We start from the raw sequence: 24,240 nt of genomic DNA on the forward strand, positions 1-24,240 counted from the left end.
CAACCATAACTGTATGACTTAATTTCTTATGATATTGACTAATAATGTGTTTTTGATTCATAAAGTATCTCAGAAATACCACCTGCAATGATTTTTATTAAGATTTTCCCTTCAAAGTAACACATTTGTACTCCCTATTAAATCCATAAAAATGGAGGTTCAAAAATTGTGAATCAGAGGGGGCTTATACGAAAGAAATTGTAAAATTAAACAATTTTAAGGCAATTTTAAGGCTCCGTTTTTATACTCCCTATTAAATCCATAAATATGGAGGTGAAAATTCTGAATCGGGGGGGCTTATACGCGAGAAATTGTCAAATTCAACCATTTTAAGGCAACATTAAGGGTCTGGGGCGGCTTATATGCGAGTATATACTGTATTTCTAAGCATTTCTATCCCCAAAAATGAAATATGAAGCAGTTTTACGTCCTTAAATGCTTACATCTCTATTTCTTTTTCCATCAGAAAACCTAGAAATCCTTTTAAGCTTGACCAGCAGTCCTTAGCCCCGCCCCCCACCCGAATAAAACCCACAAAGCCAAGCTCAAATTCAAGCGCAGCCCGTGCACTGGTGTGCTTCTTTTGTAATGTATATCAAGTTCACTGAGGTCCTTTTCATCTGACAGCCTATTGTTTCTTAGGCGGGGGATGGGGGGCGCTCCCCTCCACACGGGAGCAGGTTGGCCTACGATTGTTTTATGGAAATGTGCGCGGGTCCCGGCCGGGTGTCTGGCGGGAGGCGGGGTGGCCGACGTGACGCCGACCCCCGGCAAACGCCCCTGACCCCGAGCAGATGGCGAGGCAGGGCTCTCTCTTCTGAGGCGGAAAGAATCGCGTGTGCCGTGCCGCTTTATTGTCTGCGACCATCCCAAACAAATCTCATCGTGCGTGGCCGAGACTCCGCCCCCACCCCTAGAACCCCCCCCCCTAAACGCCCTGCCTTGCTCACCTTGGCTTGGACAAAGAATCAGACATCCTTTATCTGGCAACCGACCTTGGCGGAGATCCCAATCGATAAAAATAAGCATAATAGCTGGATTAATAGTAATAATAAACAAGAAATGCTAACAAATTAGCAGTTTAAACAGTCAGGAATGCTGAAAAATGAAAAAACACATCTAGTTTTAATGTTTTATTTAAAAAAATGTTTTTTATTGGCAGTATTTGCTAGTTTTATTGATGTAAACAAATGGCAGTTCGGTAAATGTACATCAAAACAAACCAAACTAGTACCCAACTAGAAATATTTGCTAGTTTTATTGACATAAACAAAAGGCAGTTCGGTAAATGTACATCAAAATAAACAAATTGGGTAACTGACTAGCAATATTTGCTAGTTTTATTGACGTAAACAAATGGCAGTTCGGTAAATGTACATCAAAATAAACACAACCGATACATAACTCGCTATATTTGCTAGTTTTATTGACGTAAACAAATGGCAGTTCGGTAAATGTACATCAAAACAAACAAAACTAATACCCGACTGGCAATATTTGCTAGTTTTATTGACGTAAACAAATGGCAGTTCGGTAAATGTACATCAAAATAAACACAACCAGTACATAACTGGCTATATTGGCTAGTTTTATTGAAGTAAACAAATGGCAGTTCGGTAAATGTACATCAAAACAAACAAAACCGGTACCTGACTAGCAATATTTGCTAGTTTTATTGATGTAAACAAATGGCAGTTCGGTAAATGTACATCAAATCAAACACAACCGCTACCCAACTAGCATCACAAACCTTAAAAGCACTCAAGAACAAAGTCAAGAATCAATTTAAAGAGCACTTAAAAATTCAATGACCCCTGAAGGACCCCCTCAAAATCAATCAAAAAAACGAAAGAACCAAAGAGGAAGCATTTTCAAACCCGACACTTGATTGTTTCCTGACCTCCATCCCGATTGGCTATTGACATGATAGATCAGCAAAAAAATGGCCTGGATCTATTTTACTGTCCGGCCGGGGTCTTGCACCCCCGCACGCACTGTTAAAAGTCTTGGTTCACTCATTCATTCATTCACTCGCGTCCATTCAAGGCTCCTTTTAGCTCGGGGCTCATTCACAGGTTTGCCCACTCGCCGAGGCTTTATCGGGGGGACAATTAAGGCACCTGCGTTTCTAAAGCGGCCCCCACGGCACCCCCGCTCGTGAAAAAACGGCCGTCCCACTTCCTCGCCAATCCTTTTATCCACTTGCTCAAGTCCACAAAAAAAGAAACTTTTGGAAATGCTTCGTTGGGAAGGTCTGGGTTCGAACCCTTGATCTCCAAACTGCGAGGCGGTCATGGAAACCGCTCCTTCACCGTGCCAAAATGAGTATATGGAGCTGAAATGTTTTATTAGGTTTTTAAAGACAGAAAAAATAACAATATATATAGTTTAAACATTTCTATTAGCACTTTAGTTTGTGGAAAAATAGTATAAATAAATATAGGAAAACAAACAAGAAAACTATTCTTGGAAAATCAGTAAACAGTAGCTTTATCCTTTTTTTTCTTTTATAACTGTATTTTCTTTAATCATTTAATATGCAATCATATGTTTTTAACTTTAAAAAGTGTAAATATTCCTTTATTGTTCAGTAAGTACAGAAAGTATTATGTTGACTGTTTATTTATGTATTATGTATTATGTTTGTTTTTGTTTTCTGTGCACTTCCCTACTTATGTGGTTGACTACTTTTGTATTTATACTTATTCATTGAGTATGTATTGTTATTATTTATAGAATATTTACGTTTTTGTTGTTATCTGTCCACTGTTGTTGACTACTCTTTATGTTGACTACTTATTTATTCATTTTCAACTCATTGTGTTAACTACTTATTTCTGTACTCATTTATTGATTATAACTATATTGTTGTTATTCGTGCACTTGATAGTGAACCTTTAAATCTCATTATACTTGTATAATAACAATAAAACCATTCAATGCAATTCAAATTGTGTCACTATGGGGATGTTTACGTTAGCAATAGCAACAAGCCTTAGTGGCGGGAAAACGAAACTCTGGGAGCAAACCAAGTGCGGGGGTGTGGATTTAAACATGAAATGAGTTATCGTTAGCTTAATTCATTAGCCTAAATTGCCCAGGTCACCCAGCATGTGTTGCGGTTCTCGGTAAAAGGACCTTTAAAGCCCCGATGCCACCGTGCAAATAAAGGACTTCCTTGTACTTTCACTAAGGTTTTTCTGGTCATGGGACTCCCCAATGTGATGGCAAATGCACTAATCTGCCCTGTATGGCCCATTCACATGAGTTGACACCATTGTTTCCCCATTTTAAACAGGAAGTGGAACGTTCCCCAGGGGAATTGTGCTGAAACGCAACTTCTATATTTCTCTCCCTTGACACATGGTGGAACCCAAATATACAGCCCGAGGGGGTGCTATGCCTAACTTTGTCACTCATTCATACTGTAAATACAAAATTAAATGCATGAGTTAACAAAGAACCTTAAAATGCCACCAAATTAGCAAAAAGTGACCAATACACAGGAAGTAGTCTGGGAATTCCCTCCAAATCAATAGGAAATGATCTAATATTTACAGGAAGTAAAATGACAAGGAAGTGATGTAAAATAAACTCACAGCCTGCCAGTGACAGCAATAGATGTCCAATTCACTCAAAGTATTTATTTTCTGCTAAAAAGGACAACAATGACAAAATATTTCATACCTGTCAACCTCGAACCATTTGTGATCTTACCAAATTTTGTTTTCGCCCTTACATATATGTATAAATACATGGAAAATCTTACCACTTTACTTTTTTGTAAAAAATCACGAACATTCTTGACTTGTAAACAGACCAGAAACAGCTGATCAAATGAAAGTAAACATAAACAAGGGAACAGGAAACGGAAATCACATGGTGAAAGTGTTACAAAACGAAATGTTTATCATGATCTTTTTTTTTTAGCCAATCAGAGGCGCCGGTACATATATCACTTGGCAGACATGCGTTTCCGGGAAGAAACAATGGCGGATGGTGAAAAATGGCTAGAAAGTGCCTTAATTTATTTTTTTTTCTCAAAATCACCGTTTAGCGTACCATTTTCATGTGTACAGCGTACCAATATAAAAATGGGCTTTCAGTTGTACCAATTACGGCGAGAACGTACCAGTTGACAGGTATGATATTTATGTTGTTGACTACTTATTTATGCATTATTTTAAAAAATATTATACATTAGTATTTGTTATCATTTATTGCTCTTTTTTGTCCTCGTTGTTATTTTATACTTCAATATACATAATAAATTCTCATATTTACAGTTTTTAAACGACCAAAAATTGTCACAACCCAATCAATAGGGTCAAAGGTCAACCTATGACTAGCTTCCAACTTCCTGTGAAAAGGTAGCAAAATATAAATCTTTTTTTAATGAATAGTAATATTAATAGACTACAAATTTAGTCACTGAACCACAACCCGGCACAAAATGCCACCAGTGTGGGAAAAAAAGTGTTTTTTCTTCTCTCAATGATTTACAAGGCGGGTACACACGTGGGAAAAGGGCAGCGGATAGATCTCGCGAGAACGAGCGTCCTCTCTGCACTTTCCTATTGTGAGAGTTTTGGAACTCTCGCGTGATCTGGGAACTTTCCCACGCCTGTTGTTGTGGCGTCTGCCCTTTTCGCTCACTGCCCCCCACCCGCCCCGTTTCCAAAGTGTGGCCTCCCCTTGTCTTGTGTCTCCTTACCCACCCCCTTTCTCCCTTCTCCCTGGAACCGACACCTTCATTCGGGCTCTTGTTGTTTCGACGGACCGCCGGGGCTCCGGGGAGAGGCCAAAAAAAAAGGATATCGCGAGTATTGGAGTTTTGATGAGAGTTTGTGGAAGATGGCGCCTGTTGTGACAGGGTGAGTCTGAGAATCGGAGGCTTGGTGTCGGGGAGTTCAAGTCAATTTACCAAGCGTGCTTTTCTTGTATATTTATGAGCTTTCTATCGGCTTTGTAGTTCCCCCTTTCCGCCATTATGGCTCCTTTCTAACGTTGTTTCTTTGTTCTGGTGTTTAAAGCGGTTTTTTTTGTCCCCGCTGTTTGCTGCGGTGTTTAGTGAGCTAGCTTCACGCGAGTAGTTAGCATAGAGGCTAACCAGCTAGCAAAAATGGTAACAAAATGAAGTGTGTTTTCGAGTACAAACACTGGGAAAGCGTGTGGTGGAACGGGTTTAAATTCTCCGGTCTTTCCCCGGACCTTCTAGCCGGAGAATGAGTGTGGTTTATGGGCAATAAGGTGTCCGATAATGGACGCCGGCTAGGAGTCTCCGGGTGAATCACGTTGTTGCTTTCGTCAAGCTGGTGAAAATAAAGTCGTGTTTTTTCCCCGAAACTTGAAAAACAGACTTAACAGTGTGAAAACTGTTGTTATTTTTGTTTTTTTAAAGGAAAGAAACCTAAGGATAATTGTGAAAGTAAAGTTTTTCTTAGGAGACCTACAATGTAAACCCTACGAGAAGGTAAGAAAGTAGTTTTTATCGAAAAAAAATGTGTTCCTACGTTGAAAAATGAAGTATTTGGGGTGGAAAACATGTTTAATTTGTTGTTAAAGTAGTCATTTGGGGTATTTTCTATAATACGGTTAAATGAATTGTCTGTTTATTAATGTATACTTCAAGGAATACATGTAAGTACAAGTTAAAAGTTTTTTTTAATACGTAATGTTTTTTTCCTACAGTAAAATATTGTATATTTTAAATGAAAGCTGTTTTTTTAAAGAAAATAACTATACTCTGGTTTTCCAAACTGATTTTAAAGCTTTTTTATTTTATTTAAACTAACCTGACTGTTGCTTATAGTTTGCTAGGTAATGCTCCAGCACCCCCGTGAGCCTTGTGAGGATAAAATGGTTGAAAACGGAATGAAATGCAGGGACAGTAATATGTGGGTCTCATTGAATGTGTCTTGTGTGTTTATCCATGTGTGTTGAGGTTTTTTTTTCCAGTTAAATGGGGGAGGGGGGAGCCTGTTAGAGGTCACAAAGGTCAAGTCTGGGTGGTGGGCCACCTGTCCGGGTGATATCATTTGCTGTGTTTTTTTTCCCCACTGTTTGGGCGTATCAACAACTTACTTTTGTCACAATACTAACATTTTCAACCTGATACGTTTGTGTAGGAGTATAAATGTTATCTTTTTTTCCCACCCTAATTTGACTTTGATAAGATTACTAAATGCTAAAATAAAATAGGACAAGAATATGTGTTTAAATGTATAGTAATGTCTGGTTTGTTGCAGTTAAAAAGGTTCCAAGACTTGCTCCAACAGATGAATAACTACGATGTAAGGACAGTTTTTTAATGGTTTTTATTTTGTATTATTTGGCCGTTTAAAACTGTAAAATTTCTTTTCAATGCTGACCACTTTTTTCTCATTTTATGTGTATTACTACATTATAAATGTTTTATCTATTTGGAGGATCCAAGCCGCAAAGTGGTGAGTTACTGTAATTGTTTTTTTTTCCAGGATTAAGGCTGCCATTGATGATTTAAAAATAATTATAATAGTTTACAGATTCTTGTAACTAGCCAAAACTTATTGGCTCATCACCTTGTAGAGAAAAGTTGGACAAATTAATATTATTTTATTATTGGATCAATTAAGGTATTTTCTCGCATATAAGCCGTATTTGTCGCTAAAAATATGATGACTGGATCAAGGGTATGGCTTATATGCGCATAAATTAGGCTTGAAATGTACTAAACTGCAAGATAAAACGCAATAACGCAATAATATCATTTATTTAAAACGATGATTTTTCTTAAGATTTTCCCTTCAAAGTAACATATTTGTACTCCCTATTAAAACAACCAACATGGAAGTGAAAATTGTGAATGCAAGGGGGGCTTATATGAGATAAATTGTCAAATTCAATGATTTTAAGGCAGCAATGGGCAAACTATGGCCCGCGGGCCACATTTGGGCCACCAGGAGTTTTAATCCGGCCCGCAGACAATGTCCAAATACTGTATTTTAATTTTTTTAATATATTTTTTCCCCAAGATGGCGCTTCCACGCGGAAGCCAGTGGCAGTAGCTGTGTCCACTCTTATTTGTTTTTTTGTGTTTTACAGCCTCTCTATCTTTTTTAAATAACATTTTAATATTTCATAATACATTCCTTTTTACTTGGCTTGGTACTTTATACTTTTTACTTGAATGATGAGTGATGAGTATGTTAATACTTTAGTCCTTTTTTTCTGTTTATGTTTCATATGTACTGTTAACGGATGCACTTTTTTATATGTATCCTATCTTGTGCTGAACCATCTGTCAAATTTTTAAAGTCAATATGGCCCTCGGGTTAAAAAGTTTGCCCACCCCTGTTTTAAGGGCAATTTAAAACTGCTCCAACTCCCTAGTTAGCTACAAGGTGTGCCCGTAGCTTTCTGTTATTTTCACCCGCGTGGCTGCGGTTGATAGCTAGCGCGGCAACACAACAGAGGGTTTGTGTGGGAGCGCGTGGGTCCTTTCCCCGAGGGTCCTCTCGTCTTCCCTTTTCATGAAAAGAGAGGTTCCGAGAGAGCAGCAGATGTCGACGCGCTGACCTTTATGGTGGCGGAGGCTTGGCCCAGAGCGGAAAAAAAAATCTTAGCACCCCCCACCTCGGAGCCCTAAGCCACCCTGTCAAAAGTGGTGTAACGTAGCCAGACCGTAGCATATTTTGGACCCCTGCAGTCGTCATTTAAGCGTGCTGCTTTTGTGAGGGCTAAAATGGCATTTTGCATGTTGGCTTAAATTGATTGTGTGTGTAGTAGAGATGGGTGATATCACAAAAATTATCATGATAAAAAATAGCAGTCTATTGATAATTATAATGATAATTTTTGTTTTAAATTTGAAATTTAGTCAATAAGAGAATTGTTTTTAGCGAATTTACATATAAAGTACACCTCTACTTACAAAATATTCAAGTTACGTTTTGGAACCAATTATTTTGTTAGTAGAGGTTCGACTGTAAGTGTTATCCTACTTTATTAACAAAAAAGATAAAGAAATGCCTGTCCTGCATGTCATAATCGCAAATTTCGGCCATTTTATTGTCCTTTTGCGTTCATACAACGTTAGTCTCTATAGCTAACATGCTAAAAACATGTTTCCTCATCATCCTCTTCTTCTTGAGCATTGGTCTCGAACTAGCGTTCATCTCGCAACAGCGCCCCCATTTGTTGTGGTGGTTGATCGGTGTAACTACAGTTTAAAATTATCGAAAGTTTGACACAAATTATTTCACGATAATTATCGTTTTATCGTAGTTGGCTAATAAACCATTCCCGTCAATGTCAATTGATCGTATACATTTTTAATTATTTAATGTGAAAAAATCTACGAAAAACTTATATGAAGCATTATTAGCCAATCAGATGGCTACATTTTATAGTCGGCAAGATAGGCCATAAGTGTGTGGCATTGGCAGTTATTAAGTCGTCACGTGTGGTTTTAGCATTCGCCGGATTGACTTTTTGGAGTCCGTCAAAGCCGAGTTTGCCTGGCAAAGATTGGACGGAACATTCTGGTGTAAATCGACAGGCGGTGGTGTGGTTTTGCAAAAAGGCCCGCGTTCATGTTTGATGGGGGCCCCAAAGTGCTCTCCGTTGTGTTGTTGTTGGCGAAGGAGTCGGCGTACGCCAGCGCTAATGCCACAAGCCGCGGATGCCGCTACGCTGACGCACGCTTTGGAACGACTCGGCTTCGTATTTACACCAATTGTCTTTTTCCAAGAGAGTTTCCTGAAACCTGCGTTTTTGCCAATGAATGGTGGCTAATGCATCAGCAGCATTTTTTGCTAGGATGGTTCATTCAGAAAATATCTTTAAGGATTTAGTTGGTAATTGTGTGAGGACCATAGTTAGGAAAACTGTTCTGGTACCAATTAATTTCGTAAGTTGAAATTGTTCATAAGTTGAAAGTGTTCATAAGTTGGAAGTGTTCATAAGTTGGAAGTGTTCAAATTGATGTTGATTCAGTGCTGTATTTTGTATTATAATTTGTGTTTAAGACCTATATAAGTATATTGAAGGGTTATATAAGTGCATTTGTATGTTTAAGGCTTGTATAAGTAACCAGCATTGGTTTGTACTGAAAAAATACATTTGATAAAATGGAGAGAATACATACAGTACTGTATACATACATTAGACAGAGAGATATTTACTACAAACTGTCTGAAAGAAGCTATCTAATGACTATTGCAGTTTTCTTCTTTTTTTCATCATAAATGATGTGGTAGCACTGTATGGCATCATTCAATTGACTTGTGTATAATATAATATATAATATTTTAGTCCTGCTGCTCCATCTTTCTGTTTATAAATAGTACTGATGGTGGAACAATTCAAGTTGTATTCCTGTGCAATGCTCACCACTTTCTCACGCGCATCAAGCTTCTTTATTATTGCCACTTTGGTTTCTAATGAAATGGCTTGCCTCTTCTTTGCACTCAAACTTACGAACATTTTTCGACATAAACGCAATTTGCAGAAATATTCGTATCTACCATTTGTTCGTAAGTAGGGGAGCATCTGTATTTATAAATCAGTAAACCATTAAGCTGCCATTTAATCAGGTTTCAGAATGTATTTTATGCCTTTTACCAGAGGTTTTTTTTCCCCCTCCAGCTTTTTGTACAGTCTTACAAAGAATTTTGCAACTATGCCTGTGGGGGACACCACCTCGAGTGTTTGCTCCCCCCTCCAAACGCCCCCCCCCCCTCTCCCGATCCGCCATAAAGCGAGACAAGGGCACAACAGGGAGTTCTCAAATGTCAGGAAAATAGTCAAGGAAAACAGCGGTGAAAACGACACGTTGGGTTTCCAGGAAAGGTGCGCCGTTATCGCCTCGCGTATCTCCGCATTGTGAGGCTGTTTAGCTAAGGCCGCCGCCGCTCGCTCTTTTTCACAGAAGAATCCGCCTGGTGGCATTCCTGTGGCCGTTGACGTCAGGAGGTTTCTGGTGCTTGCTTATAATCACAATGAAGTAACGGCTATGGTTGTCGTTTAGCAAGGCGCTCCATTGATGGCGGTTAAAAGAACAATGCGCTTTGCTGCTCCAGGGCACCTCCATACTCATGGTTTTGATAGGGAGTACAAATGTGTATTTTTTAAGGGAAGGTATTACCATATTTTCACAACTATAAGGCGAACGCATTTAAAAGTCTTACATTTTCTCCAAAATAGACAGTGCGCCTTATAATCCAGTGCTTACAAAATCTTCCATCATATAGCTCCTCCCCCACTTCAAGATTTTATACCAAAAAATCCAAAACATCAACAATGGCTGGCTCTAGAGGTGACTGTGTAGTGAGTGCTTCATACCTGGAAGAAGTCAATAGCAATTACCGTATTTTCATAACTATAAGGCGCACTTAAAAGTCTTAGATTTTCTACAAAATAGAAAGTGTGCCTTATAATACAGTGCGCCTTATATATGGAAAACATGTCATTCATTGAGGGTGCGCCTTATAATGCGGTGCACCTTATAGTCGTGAAAATACGGTAATCAAAAGTAAACTTTCTTTAGCCAAAAATAATAGAATATATTCTGGTTTAGATTTACTCTGGTCTGGAAATTAAATGGAACAGAGTGGGTGGGGACTTCTGTGTTAGCGATGAAAATGTACTATATGCTAACTGGTGGAAAAAATAACTATATACATGGTAATTAAAGCTTAGGCTGTTTTACAGATGGTGTTTTGATGTTTTTGCGCAGCCCAAAGCACCGCGCTCGTTAGGGTCCAGAAGGTCCGCCTTTAAATAACCCAAAGTAACATGCCATGTGTATTTTTTTTGCTAAATTGCTCAGTTCGTGTTTCTGTGATATTCTTTCAACACTAATGTCACAATTTCCGTTACATTATGTTTGGAATAATCGTATTTTCTCGCATATTAGTCGCATCCGTGTATAAGCCACAACCTTAAAATTGTTTAATTTTACTATTTCTTCCATATATTCATTGTTTTGATAACAAATATAAATGTTTTACTTTGAAGGGAAAAATCATCGCACGTAGACAAATTCAAAAAGGAAGTCAGGTGAGCAGTACAACCAGGAAGTGTGTCTATGGTGGTCTACTTTGTCATCCCAAGGTAAGTTGACGGCGCCCTGAGCGAGCAATGGTAAGCACAAGTGAGTTTTTTTCACGTTTTATGCAAGATAATGTTTTTTTTTTCCTTGAATTTCATTCATAGACGTCAAAATTAATTTTGTTTAGTGTTTTATTTTGTTATCTTTTCTCTGTTTTGAACTAAATGACCTCATAGGCCAAATTGTCAAAAAAAATACTGTATTTTTCAGACTATAAGTAAAAAACACGCAATCAAATGGAAAAAAACTACTCAATTTTATTAGCTAAAAATCCAAAACAAAGAACTGACCCGGAAAAGGAATTTAAAATCCAAAAATAATGAAATAAGTTTAAAAATGCAGGAATTAGAGACAACAACATGCTAAATATCATTCTTTTACAGAAAAAATAATATTTTGCATGTTTTGGTTTGTCTTTAAACCTTTTAGTGGATCAACTCTGTGTTGTCCTGCATCTCATAATCATTACAATCCATTCTACAGTTGTTATGGCGACCCCAATGTAAAAATAACATGCAAAATAACATAATAGTGCATGAATAATTTCCCCCTAAACCAGATTATACAAAAAAATGTGAATTATAGTACCACCATTACTATATTTAACATCAAAATGCATTGATACTCATTGCTAAACTTCACCTGAGTCAGTAGATATCTTGCATTGCAGAACTTAACTCATTTTTTTGGCATTGCGGTTATTTTTAATAGAATTGTCAATATCTTACAACCACCCCGGCATGTTAAGGCGTCCATTAGTCAGACCAAAATCTGGTTGGGAATCCTTGTAACGGCCCAAGGGCTTCTAGAATCCTTTCTCGGGGGCCAAAACACCAGCGCTAGGTTATTGCTGCGGTTGATTTTTCTCTCCCGAAGCAGCAAACCCCCCGGGGGTGCTCGCAGTGAGTCATCCACTCCACCGGCGAATGAGAAGCGGGAAAAGTGTGGTTCATTCAGGGTTCAAGGCCTCACTCCCCACTCTTTTCTTTCCTGACAGCCCCCCCGACTCCCATACACATGACCCATCTTAACCCTGAAAGTACAACCTAGCCACATATTTTTTCATTTTACAAGATGGCCGTGTTCAATATTCAATTCGTTTTTTTGGACAAAATTTAACCAAAGATGGATAGCACAGGTTCTCAAAAGCAAATTTGGGGATCTTAATAATAGGGATACATTTTAGTAGACTATATTAGCTGATAGATACAGTATTTTCTCTCGCATATAAGCCGTATTTCTAACTGAATCAATGGTATGGCTTATATGCGCATAAATTAGACTTGGCATGCTCAAAATTGTAAGGTAACAGACAAAGCGCTATAATGCGGTCGATATGGTCATTTATTTCAAAATAGAGAAAAGATAAACAGATTAAAAGGGTAAACATAATTTATTTGGGTGTTTATGAATGAAATTCAAAGAAAAAATGAACCATGTTTTTCATAAAATGTGAAAAATAACTCCAAGGGCGCCACCATCTTATCTAGGGATGACAAACTAGACCACTACGGACACATTTCTTGGTTGTACTGCTCACCTGACTTCCTTTTTGGATTTGTTGACGTACAGGCAACATCCAGAAGACTATCCTTAGGCGGCTTATATGCGAGTAAATACGGTAATTACCGATGTGTGATATAATTGCTAAATAAGCCAATTGCTAATAGACTAGTAGGATTATATCCTAATAAACTACCTATTTAAACCCAGTAATGTTTATTTTTAAACAAAATATTCAAAATTATGTCTGTTTTTAATCGTAAAGACTTTAGAATATGAAACCCAATGTCATTGTTGTTCCCTACTGATTCAAGCTAATCAAAAATGTTGATAAAAGTCATTAAAGTGGGCGTGTTTGGTCATTTGATAGGAAATTATTGCATTTAGAATCTGAAATATATACATATATGTAAATATAAATATGTGAGAGTCCTGTGGCAGGTCTTGGAAACTATTAACTGCGATATATGAGGTATTACTGTTGACTGTCTTTTGTTTTTAGCCTCAATGCTAACACTATGTTTAATATTGATGTGTTTTCCTATTTTCTATGTCTGTATTTTAGTTCTACCGTGATTTAATGCTGTTAATCTGTCAAAGGAACTGGAAAGTCAATGTGGGACGGAAATGTCTTGGTATTATTAGAGTCTCCGTAGCCACATTTTGCCGTTTTGGTATCCGGTTGGTACCACGTTGAGCGCTTGCCAGGCCAAAGGGAGTTGCTCAAGAGACCATATGGAGAGTGAGGTCGAAAGGGACAACGTTGCGGGGAAGTCAAATGAAGGGGAGGGACAACGGGGAGCTCTTTCAATGGCTTTTCGGCCTCTGTCATTAAGGTCTCTCATGTCAAAGCCAGATGGAGTCGGTGCCTCGTGCCACGGTTTAAGTGCAGGCTTCCTTGTCCTTAGTTTTTGTTGCCAAGCAGGGGCATCTCGGGCTAGTTTCCAGACCACCTGGGTTGGGTAGCCAGAAGGATCAGACAGCTCAACTGTCATTGAATTTGCTCTTGGGAAACTGTACTCGTTTTACCCATTTGGGCTCTAATCCGGGTGGTCTCGGTCACTGGTAGCAGACGGAAATATAATGGTGGATTGCTAATGTTGTCATGCTTTAAGTCAATCACTTCTGCCTTTTCATTAGATATATATAGCATGTCAGCTAGCAATGTACCCAGACAGTCAAGCTCTTATACAGCAACATCTACAGAATATTGGATTTAGTGCTTACACAAGGTGCACCCACTTATTGGGCGCCCTGCCCTGTCCACTTTGAGGACATTTTTTACTCATAAATATAGTGTGTCAGCAAGCAATGTACCCAGGCAGTCAAGCTGTTATACAGTGACATCTACAGAATATTTAATTTAGTGCATACACAAGGCGCACCCACTGATTGGGCGCTCAGTCCACTTTAAGGACATTTTTTACCCATAAATATAGCGTGTCAGCAAGCAATGTACCCAGACAGTCAAGCTGTCATACAGTGATATGTATACAGGTATAGATGTAGATAGATATAGATGTAGATAGGTATAGATAGGTATATACGGTGATCTACAGTATATTTAATTTAGTGCATACACAAGGTGCATCCAATGATTGGGCGCACCGGCCATTTTTTTTGACTTATGTGAGTAAATATGTGCCATGTTGCATTTATTATTACTAAATAAGGAGAATTGCAATCATTAATAAGGTGAGTGAGGTTGCCAGGTATGAATATGACTGTAGTGAACACTATTTTGAGTTGGGTGGATGTACAAAATTTGCAATATTTGTCTTAAAGTGTGGTATATTGAAATCAAATACACCTAATGTTATGATTCCAGAAGGCATGGTGGTGGAATACTTTCTGTCGTTGCGGCTTGGGTGGGCGCGCGTGCTAAGCACACGCCAGATTGCCGTGCCAAGCGCCACGCCAGCTCGGGCGCACTTTGCCGTCGTCCCAGTCACCGTCTTTCCTAACCTCTGGAATTCTCATACAGCTCCTTTCCTTCAAATAGGAGTTTAGTGTGCAACTTGGCTGCCCTTGCCGTGACCGCCCCCCACCCCCCCTTCTCCGCGATGGTATCCGGCCAATAGCTGTGCGCATAATGTAGCTGACCATTTGGGTAAAATTATTGATATTGAATCAGCGGACCCTAAACCGTACATACCGTATTTTCACGACTATAAGGCGCACTTAAAAGTCTTAAATTTTCTCCAAAATAGACAGTGCGCCTTATAATACAGTGCGCCTTATAATACAGTGCGCCTTATAATACAGTGCGCCTTATAATACAGTGCGCCTTATAATACAGTGCGCCTTATAATACAGTGCGCCTTATAATACAGTGCGCCTTATAATACAGTGCGCCTTATAATACAGTGCGCCTTATATATGGAAAAATGTCATTCATATAGGGTGCACTTTATAATACAGTGCGCCTTATAATACAGTGCGCCTTATAATACAGTGTGCCTTATAATACAGTGCGCCTTATAATACAGTGCGCCTTATATATGGAAAAATGTCATTCATATAGGGTGCGCCTTATAGTCGTGAAAATACGGGGTACAAAATTGGGACATTTTGACCAATTTTAAAGGGTTTAGTTGGTAGTTTTGTGAAGACTGGAACGAATTTGAGAATTTTACATATAAAGTACACTTCTACTTACGAAAACTTCAACGAAAATTCAGAGTTGAAAGGGGATTACCGTACAGTCAACCCGTATAGCCCCAGGGGAGGTTAATATGCACAGGCTGTCAGAATAGGATTTATGTGTACTAGTTCAGAGGTGAGATGCAGTATTTTGAAGGAGTTGAAGATTTAGGGGGGCACTGGCTGACTCCAAAGTAAAGTGCAGTATGGTAATCCAGCTGAAATGGGATCAAAGCATGAATTAGTATTTGAAAGTGTTGCTTTGTGAGAAGCGGATTCACCTTTGCTAGCTTCTTTAGCGCCGTTTGCTGTACTTTGCCTAACCGTGGGAAGCTTATTGATCGCCCTCATTTTTCCGAGGGATTCTAGCCAATAGCGGCTCTCTTATCTTTCCTCTGGAGTGTCCTTGTTAATATCATTTGAAGTATTTTTTATGCATTGAAAGTACTTTTTTTGTTCGAAAATATGAAAATTATTTGCATTAAGATAACTAATGGCACCCTGTTTTTTTTTTCTTCATCTTTTTCAGGAAGTTTGGGGAGCGCCCTCAGCCACAGCGGCTAACCAGGTGAGAAAATTACAGCTTATGAGCCATATTTGTAACTATAAAAAATTATGACTGACTCAAGGGAATGGCTTATATGCGCACAAGACTTAGAGCGTTGATATAGTAGATGCACCAGTAGATGTTGGCAAATTAACATGTATTAGTTGTGGTTATTTTCTGTTTTGCAGTAAGAAAACAAGCATTACTGGATGAATTATTTCATTGGAAGTGAAAATTGTGAATCAGGGGAGGCTTATATGCGAGAAATTGTAAAATTCAATGATTTTAAGGCAATTTTAAGGGTGCGGATTGTACGCAGGGTGGCTTATATGCGAGAAAATACGGTATACGTCGCACTGGAGTATAAATAACATTTTTGACAGGCGGTTTTTAATTGATCAGAAGCTAAGAACAAACATAATATGTTATGGTAATATTAAATCCATGTAATATAATGTATTAGGTCATAATGTGTGTGTATGTGTGTGCAGCCTCATTGGCGGTACAAATGTGCCGGGTATTGTTTTCACTCCTGACAGGGGTTCCCCTAAAAAGGCCCCACCTTTTAGCTGTCTGCTCTAAAGCCTGACTAAAAATACAACAGCAGAATTGAATTCACCATCTTTGAAACAACTCACCTGCATGTACAATAATATATGATAAGATCCAGTTTTGAACCTTCCTCCTAGTCTTGGAGAAAAAAAATGCCCCTCCCACACACCCTGCGAGGGGAGGGGCTCATGGTTACCACAACAAAGCCCCCCCCCCTCATCTAACCCGAGCATGCGGCGTGGTGTTGCTGCGTGTCAGGTGTCACTGACATCTGTGCATGAGCGATGCGCGACTCGACTCCGACACCCCCCCTCCCCTCTTCCAGCCGGTCATCAACGGTTAATTTCAGTGAAGCCCCGCCCCCCGTGTCTCCATCCTCGAATGGATTCAGCTGGAGGGAATAAGTGCAGTTTTTTTAGGGGGGGTACAGAGGCCTCGAAGGGGGATAATATAATTGTACAATATACACGCGTCTTGTGTAGGTTTTTTTGACTAAAAAACCCACGCCAAAGCCACTATTATTTTGCTGAATTAATCCCTGAATGTCTTTTTGTTTTAGAGAAGCCATGAGGAATTACCTGAAGGAACGAGGGGACCAAACTGTCATGATCCTGCACGCAAAGGTGGCCCAGAAATCTTATGGAAATGAGAAAAGGTGATTGGTCGCACTTTTTTTTCCTCATTTCATTATTAGTTTGTCACACAGGAGTGTGCAAGGTCAGATGGAAAGAGTTTTGAAATGTTTTTAAGGGATTGGGAATGAGGAAAATTAGTTTTTTTGCCGTTTGTTGGTGTTTTGTTGCCCTCTGTTGGTGGGAGGAGTGAATTGCAACGAGGTGTCAATATGATTTTTTTATTGTAATTTATCAAATGCAAAGACAAAATTAAGTATAATTATATAATCTCTTTTTCAAAACTAAAGTATTACCTAATTTTACCAATTATGAAACATCTATGCAACTATGAAAAATAAACATAATATAAAAGTTAACGACTGTATTTTCCGGACTATAAGTTACTTTTTTAATACTATGGCTGGGTCTACAACTATTTTTTTTCCTCTATCTGACCCCCTGACAATTATGTTCACTGTTGCCTCTTTTTTATTATTCTTCATTTTTATTATTATTATTATGTATGTTTGTTCGTTTCTGATCAAATTTAGAAAAAAAGCTTTCCTAAAAGTGCAACTTCAATACAATAATATTTGTTTTTTCGAACTTTTTTGGGCTTATGCGAAGAATGCAGTTTTATACAATCATTTTAAATGAACTTTTGTAAAAGTAAACCTTATATGTGCATGTTTTTTTAGGTTTTTCTGCCCACCTCCATGTGTTTACCTGATGGGCAGCGGCTGGAAGAAAAAGAAGGAACAAATGGAGCGGGATGGCTGCTCTGAACAAGAGTCGCAGCCGTGCGCCTTCATCGGTATCGGCAACAGCGACCAGGAAATGCAGCAGCTGAATTTAGAGGGGAAGGTATGATGCTTTGTATGTAAAGCCGGCAACTAAATCTATACAGTTGTACTTCTACTTAAGGAATGAATTGGTTCCAGAACTTGTTTCCTAACTTGAATATTTTGTAAGCAGATCAGTACTTTATATCTAAATACTGTAATTTGTTTAAGAGTCCTCAAAAAACTACCAGCTCAACCTTTTAAAAATAATCAAATTCTAAAGGGAGCTCAATTGAATTTAGTTGTGAGATACAGACCATTTTAGATATAATATTTAGATTTTGTTTAAATAAATGGATTAAAAGGACTGGATTAAAGCCCTGAATATTCATTTTTTTATAGATCTAAAACAATGTTTTTTTTTTAGCTTTTTTAATATATCTTTAGATTTTACAATGATTTTTGGACTAAAAAATGATTAACAAAATTACAATTGTTGATTTAAAAGGGGAGAAATCAGGAAATGTAATATACATCTATACTCTTTATTTTAATTTAATTTTAAAACAGAAAGTCGGCACGGCACTCATGATTTACTTACCCGGGCCACACAAAATAATGCGGCGGCCCAAATTTGGCCCCCGGGCCGCCACTTTGACATATATGGTCTAGATTTATCATTTCATTTTTGTCTGCTTCTTCTCCCCCTCTCCAGAATTATTGCACAGCCAAAACCTTGTACATATCCGACTCCGACAAGAGAAAGCACTTCATGTTGTCTGTCAAGATGTTCTACAGCAACAGCGCCGACATCGGTGTCTTCCTCAGCAAGAGGATCAAGGTCATCTCCAAGCCTTCCAAAAAGAAGCAATCTCTTAAAAACGCTGACTGTAAGTTGGGCAAATAATCCAAATAATGGTTGTTTCCTTACTGCAAAACAGAAAATAACCACAAATAATAAATGTTAATTTACTGACATCTACTGGTGAAAAAGAGTATAGCAAGCCTTTAAGTCCAAATAATGGTTATTTTCTTACTGCAAAACAGAAAATAACCACAAATAATAAATGTTAATTTACTGACATCTAATGGTGAAAAGGAGTATAGCAACCCTGTAACTGCAAAACAGAAAATAACCACAAATTATTAATGGTAATTTACTGACATCCACTGGTGAAAAAGAGTATAGCAACCCTTTAAGTCCAAATAATGGTTTTTTTCTTACTGCAAAACAGAAAACAACCACAAATAATAAATGTTAATTTACTGACATCTACTGGTGAAAAAGAGTATAGCAACCCTATAACTGCAAAACAGAAAATAACCACGAATAATAAATGCTAATTTACTGACATCTACTGGTGAAAAATAGTATAGCAACCCTTTAAGTCCAAATAATGGTTGTTTTCTTACTGCAAAACAGAAAATAACCACAAATAAATGTTAATGGACTGAAAAATGTCAACAAATTAATCTTTCTTTTAATACCTGATTCAAATTTTATTTATTTTTTAATGTTTTTTTCCAGTGTGCATCGCTTCAGGCACAAAGGTGGCGCTGTTCAACCGCCTACGCTCCCAAACAGTCAGCACGCGCTACCTCCATGTTGAAGGTGGCAACTTCCACGCTAGTTCGCAACAATGGGGAGCATTCTACATCCACCTACGTAAGCATCTACCCACAAAAAAACTGTCCTTTTTTTAACCAAACCGTAAAAACACTCGTCTTACATTACAGTGGACGACGAGGAGTCGGAGGGGGAGGAGTTTACGGTCCGAGACGGTTACATCCACTACGGCCAAACGGTCAAGCTAGTGTGCTCGGTTACTGGGATGGCGTTACCCAGACTGGTAGCTAAAAACAATTAAAAACAAAGTATTTTTTTGTTTTGTTTTATAGTTTTGCTTACAAAGTCATAATTTTTGCAGATAATCCGTAAAGTGGACAAGCAGACGGCGCTATTGGACGCCGACGACCCAGTGTCCCAACTCCATAAATGTGCCTTCTACCTGAAGGATACAGAACGCATGTACCTGTGCCTTTCTCAAGAAAGGATCATCCAATTTCAAGTAAGTTATGTACTTTAGGTTTTTCCCAAAGTTTTTTGAGCTGTGGCAGACTTTTTGCATTGAAATAAAGGCACAGTAACAGCTAAAAATCCTCTCGTTTAAATATCTATATATTTTATCAACAGGAATCAAATAAATCCCAATAATGATTCCAAAATCTAATTATTCTCACCAATACAATTAGTTTAGATTAGACTAGATTAAATTAGGCTAGATTGTATTATGATAGATTAGACTAGATTATATTAGATTAGACTAGACTCTATTAGATTAGAATAGATTATATTAGATTAGACTAGACTCTATTAGATTAGAATAGATTATATTAGATTAGACTAGACTCTATTAGATTAGAATAGATTATATTAGATTAGACAAGACTATTAGATTAGAATAGATTATATTAGATTAGACTAGACTATTAGATTAGAATAGATTATATTAGATTAGACTAGACTATTAGATTAGAATAGATTATATTAGACTAGATTGGATTATAGTGGATTAGATTAGACTATAGTGAATTATACTAGATTAGACTATACTATATTAGATTAGATTAGACTAGTTTGGGTTATACTAGTTTGGATTATACTAGTTTAGATTATATTAGACTAGACTATATTAGATTAGACTAAATTGGATTTTACTAGATTAGATTAGAATGGATTACATTAGATTATATTGAATTAGATTAGATTAAATAACTATTCATCCTGTATTCAGGAAATTCCATTGTCCCAGTAGCAAGAGGGTGAGAATACAGACACAGAAAAATACATTTTAGACATAAATAAGAGATAAATAAGGTAATAAATAAATAAAAGGACATAAATGTGAATAATGTAATGTTTTAAATCTCATTTTTGTAGGAAATCGTAGCTAATATCCATTTTTCATTTTCAAGGCCACGCCGTGCCCAAAGGAACCAAACAAGGAGATGATCAACGACGGCGCCTCCTGGACAATCATCAGCACGGACAAGGCCGAGTACACTTTTTACGAGGGAATGGGCCCCGTACAGTCAACTGTCACACCTGTGCCTGTGGTCGAGAGCCTACAGGTAAATTGGATTCCTTTTTTCATGTCCTGCATCTCGCTTTGAATGAAAGTTACAGTCAAATTGGCATTTTATAAACCCATTTGTACTGTATTTTGTTTGTGTCCAGCTCAACGGCGGAGGAGACGTCGCCATGCTGGAGTTAACGGGACAGAACTTCACCCCCAATTTGCGAGTGTGGTTTGGGGATGTGGAGGCGGAGACCATGTACAGGTGCGTCCTTGCCAACTCAATAAAAAGATCACCCAATACAAAAGGCCATAACGTGGTCTCAAAAAATAAATGATGAGTGCTGACCTTCTGTTTTAGGATCAAATTAAAAGAAGAGTATAGATGTATATTACTTTTCCTGATTTACCCCCTTTTTAATCAATAATTGTCATTTTTAACCTATTTTTTTCTGTGTTTTTAGTTCAAAAATCTTTTTGTAAAATCTAATAATATACCAAAAAAAGATAACATAAACATTGTTTTAGATCTATAAAAAACTTAATATTCAGGGCTTTTAATCCAGTTCTGTTTTAGGATCAAACTAAAATGAAGAGTATAAATGTATATTAAATTTCTTGATTTTTTTACATCAATTATTGTCATTTTTAATCCATTTTTTTGTGTTTTTAGTTCAAAAATCATTTTCTAAAATGACAGAACTGAGACACTACATCTAGAACTGCTTTAATCTTCATTTTTTTGCAGTAGACTCTTCTGGAATGCCTCCTCTCATTGATTAGCAACAGCATAAGAATATTTAAAAAAATATTCATTTTTTCCACTTTAAAAGTAGTGGAATTACAAAAAAAACATGTACTATGTCATTAGACTTTTAAATTTGTAGTATAGTAGGTACTCCCTATTAAAACCATGAATATGGAGGTAAGAATTAGGAATGATGGGCCGGCTTATACGTGAGTAATTGTAAGATTCAACCATTGGCGGCTAATATGCGAGAAAATATGGTGCCTTAATAATTTTTTAAAAACATCTTTCTGTCCACAGGTGTGCAGAAAGCATGCTATGCGTAGTCCCCGACATCTCAGCTTTCCGCGAGGGCTGGCGCTGGGTCCGGCAACCGGTCCAAGTCCCCGTCACGTTAGTCCGAAACGACGGCCTAATCTACTCCACTTCGCTGACCTTCACCTACACGCCAGAACCCGGACCCCGCCCACACTGCAACGCCGCCGGCGCCATTCTCCGAGCCGGCAATTCCAGCCTGTTGAACAACAACAACAACAACAGCGGCGGCGGGTCGGAAACCAGCGGCGGGGGCGGAGTCTACGGTTCAGCCGTCACGTCCTCGTCGGCCGCCGCCGCCGTAGTCTCCTAAAGACCCCTCCCACTCCTCATTTTTTTCGCACTGCACTTGGTTTCCTTAGCGCAAGGACCGCGGAATTCGCCGGAAAAAAGGACGCGCCCCTTTTTGACGGGATAGCGACGCCGGCGTCCTGTCCTCAGCGAACGGATTGGTCAATTAGCTGGCGCCGCTATAAGTGCAGTGTGAAAAGGCTCCGCCCTCTTTTGCCAGAAACATTTGGAATATTTACAGATGCTCGCGGCGCCAGGTGGACCAAGAAAGAAAAGGCCACGCCCACTTGGGCTAAAACGAGGGAGGAGCCATGATGTCACAGGTCGGGAACGCCGTTTTGGTTATTTCCTGTTTTGCACTGCCTTCCAAAAAAATGCTTCCCCACCCCTCCTCCTCCTCTCACATCAAGAAAATGGCGGCAAAGGAGGCGGGGACATGGCGAGTGGACGCAAATGGGACGACGAAAAAAAGGTAGTTTTTCTGGACCAAGGATTATGTATAAGCTTTAGTAAAAGGTACACTTTTTTTCCTCCATAACGCTTTTTGTATTAGACATATTGTACACTTTTGTTACCAAATAGTTTTTAATTCTTCCTCTGAACTTAAGCCCCACCCCCAAAAAATCCTACTTCCTGGTTTTTTTTTGTTTTCTTTTTTTGAGGGGAATTTGAAAAGTGGCTTGTTAACTAAAGCGAGTGTGTGTGTGTATGAGTGTGTGTGTGTGTGTGTGTGTACATACCACCTCAGAGGGCCTATTTTTTAATCCTCATTGGTTTTTATGAAGTCTTTAAAAGAAAAAGCTTTAAGCAATGCCTCTGCCTTGCCTGCAATACATGCGCAACGTCTCCTTTTTTATGGAAATCCCACGCATCACTGGAGCGTTTTTTTTTCAAGTTTTATTTCTATTTTTTTTTATTTTCTTATTTTTCACAGTCGAAACTAAATATATGGAATTATAATCCATTCCGCGTCTTCCAAGTGAGCGAAAACAGAAAAAAATGACTTTTTTGGGTTTTTTTTTAATTCAATGTGGCCTTTACTGATGATGATGAGTTCAGTGGAAAAACGAAATAACAGCGTCTAATTTATCCACTGGTACTTTCACATCAGAGCCTTTGTTTTTTTTTTGTTTTTTTTTGTTTTTTTCCAGCGGTTGCACTTCCGAAAAAACATATCAAGGCCTTTCTCTGTGTTTTTATTTCATTAAAATAGCAATATTGTATAGCCCACCATTTTTTTTACGTCAAAAAAGGACAAATAATCCAAAATGGAGGTGGAAAAAAAACAGGCAATATGTGTGTACTTACAGTTCGACTGTAAACTTGAATGTGTGCTAATTGGCGGGGTACAAAAAAAATAATTAAAAAAACCCGCGGATTAAGTTATGCCATCATCATTAATTGCCTGTTTATCAAATGTTTTTATATTTTATCTTAAATTATTACTTCAAATTTTACCCATCCGAAGTCAAAAAGTGCATTATTGCCTCAATGGGCCTTGGGTTTTTTATTATTATTATTATTATTCATTATATTAACCCATCAAAAAGCCACTTCTTGTCCGGATTTGTCAAGTAGCAACAACAACAAAAAAATCCCTTTACTAAACCAGGTCCGGCCCTCTTTCTTCTTCTATGGTTTTTAGAAAAAATTAAATAAATATTGCCTTTGTTTACATGTCGGGCTCGAACCGGGAACCTTTTTATTCTGTTCAAAGGGACTTTTACAGAGGGCTGCAAAAAAAACATTAAAAAAAACAAAAAAATATGTTACACGCCTTCAAATTTTTACTTTTTTTTAACTCTTCCGGAAGCAGCTGTTGATTTTTTTTAACGGTTTTAACGAGCGGCGAACAATGTATGTAAAGCTCTTAAAAAAATGCCAAAATGTCCGACCGCGTGTTTTGTTTTTAATGCACTGCACAGTGAGAGGCAGCTTTAAAAAGTCCGAAAAAAAATTCGCTCTCAGCCTTATTTCTTAGCATTTTCGTCGAGCTTTTATTTTGAAAAGCCGCCTTCGGAATTTGTTTCTCACACAATTTATTCACCCTTTATTTAAAATGTCAATATTCTTCGC

The 24,240-nt window shown here is 38.1% G+C and overlaps 1 protein-coding gene across 2 annotated transcripts; it reads left to right on the plus strand.

The window, feature by feature from the left end:
* Positions 1 to 4,671: 4,671 nt before the first annotated feature.
* rbpjb (recombination signal binding protein for immunoglobulin kappa J region b) lies at positions 4,672 to 23,297 on the plus strand. 2 transcript variants are annotated; one of them, XM_077741603.1, is made up of 12 exons: positions 4,672 to 4,874; positions 5,402 to 5,473; positions 15,768 to 15,806; positions 16,897 to 16,992; positions 17,650 to 17,815; positions 18,449 to 18,623; positions 19,262 to 19,399; positions 19,471 to 19,583; positions 19,662 to 19,802; positions 20,710 to 20,865; positions 20,972 to 21,075; positions 21,859 to 23,297. In XM_077741603.1, the coding sequence occupies exons 4-12, from the start codon at positions 16,904 to 16,906 to the stop codon at positions 22,184 to 22,186; spliced, it is 1,410 nt and encodes a 469-aa protein (XP_077597729.1). In that variant the 5' UTR covers positions 4,672 to 4,874; positions 5,402 to 5,473; positions 15,768 to 15,806; positions 16,897 to 16,903; the 3' UTR covers positions 22,187 to 23,297. The 2 variants fall into 2 exon arrangements, with proteins under 2 accessions (XP_077597729.1, XP_077597727.1); XM_077741601.1 differs by lacking the exon at positions 5,402 to 5,473.
* Positions 23,298 to 24,240: the final 943 nt, after the last annotated feature.

Source organism: Stigmatopora nigra, chromosome 20 (genome assembly GCF_051989575.1).
Source record: "Stigmatopora nigra isolate UIUO_SnigA chromosome 20, RoL_Snig_1.1, whole genome shotgun sequence".
Classification (NCBI taxonomy): Eukaryota; Metazoa; Chordata; class Actinopteri; order Syngnathiformes; family Syngnathidae; genus Stigmatopora; species Stigmatopora nigra.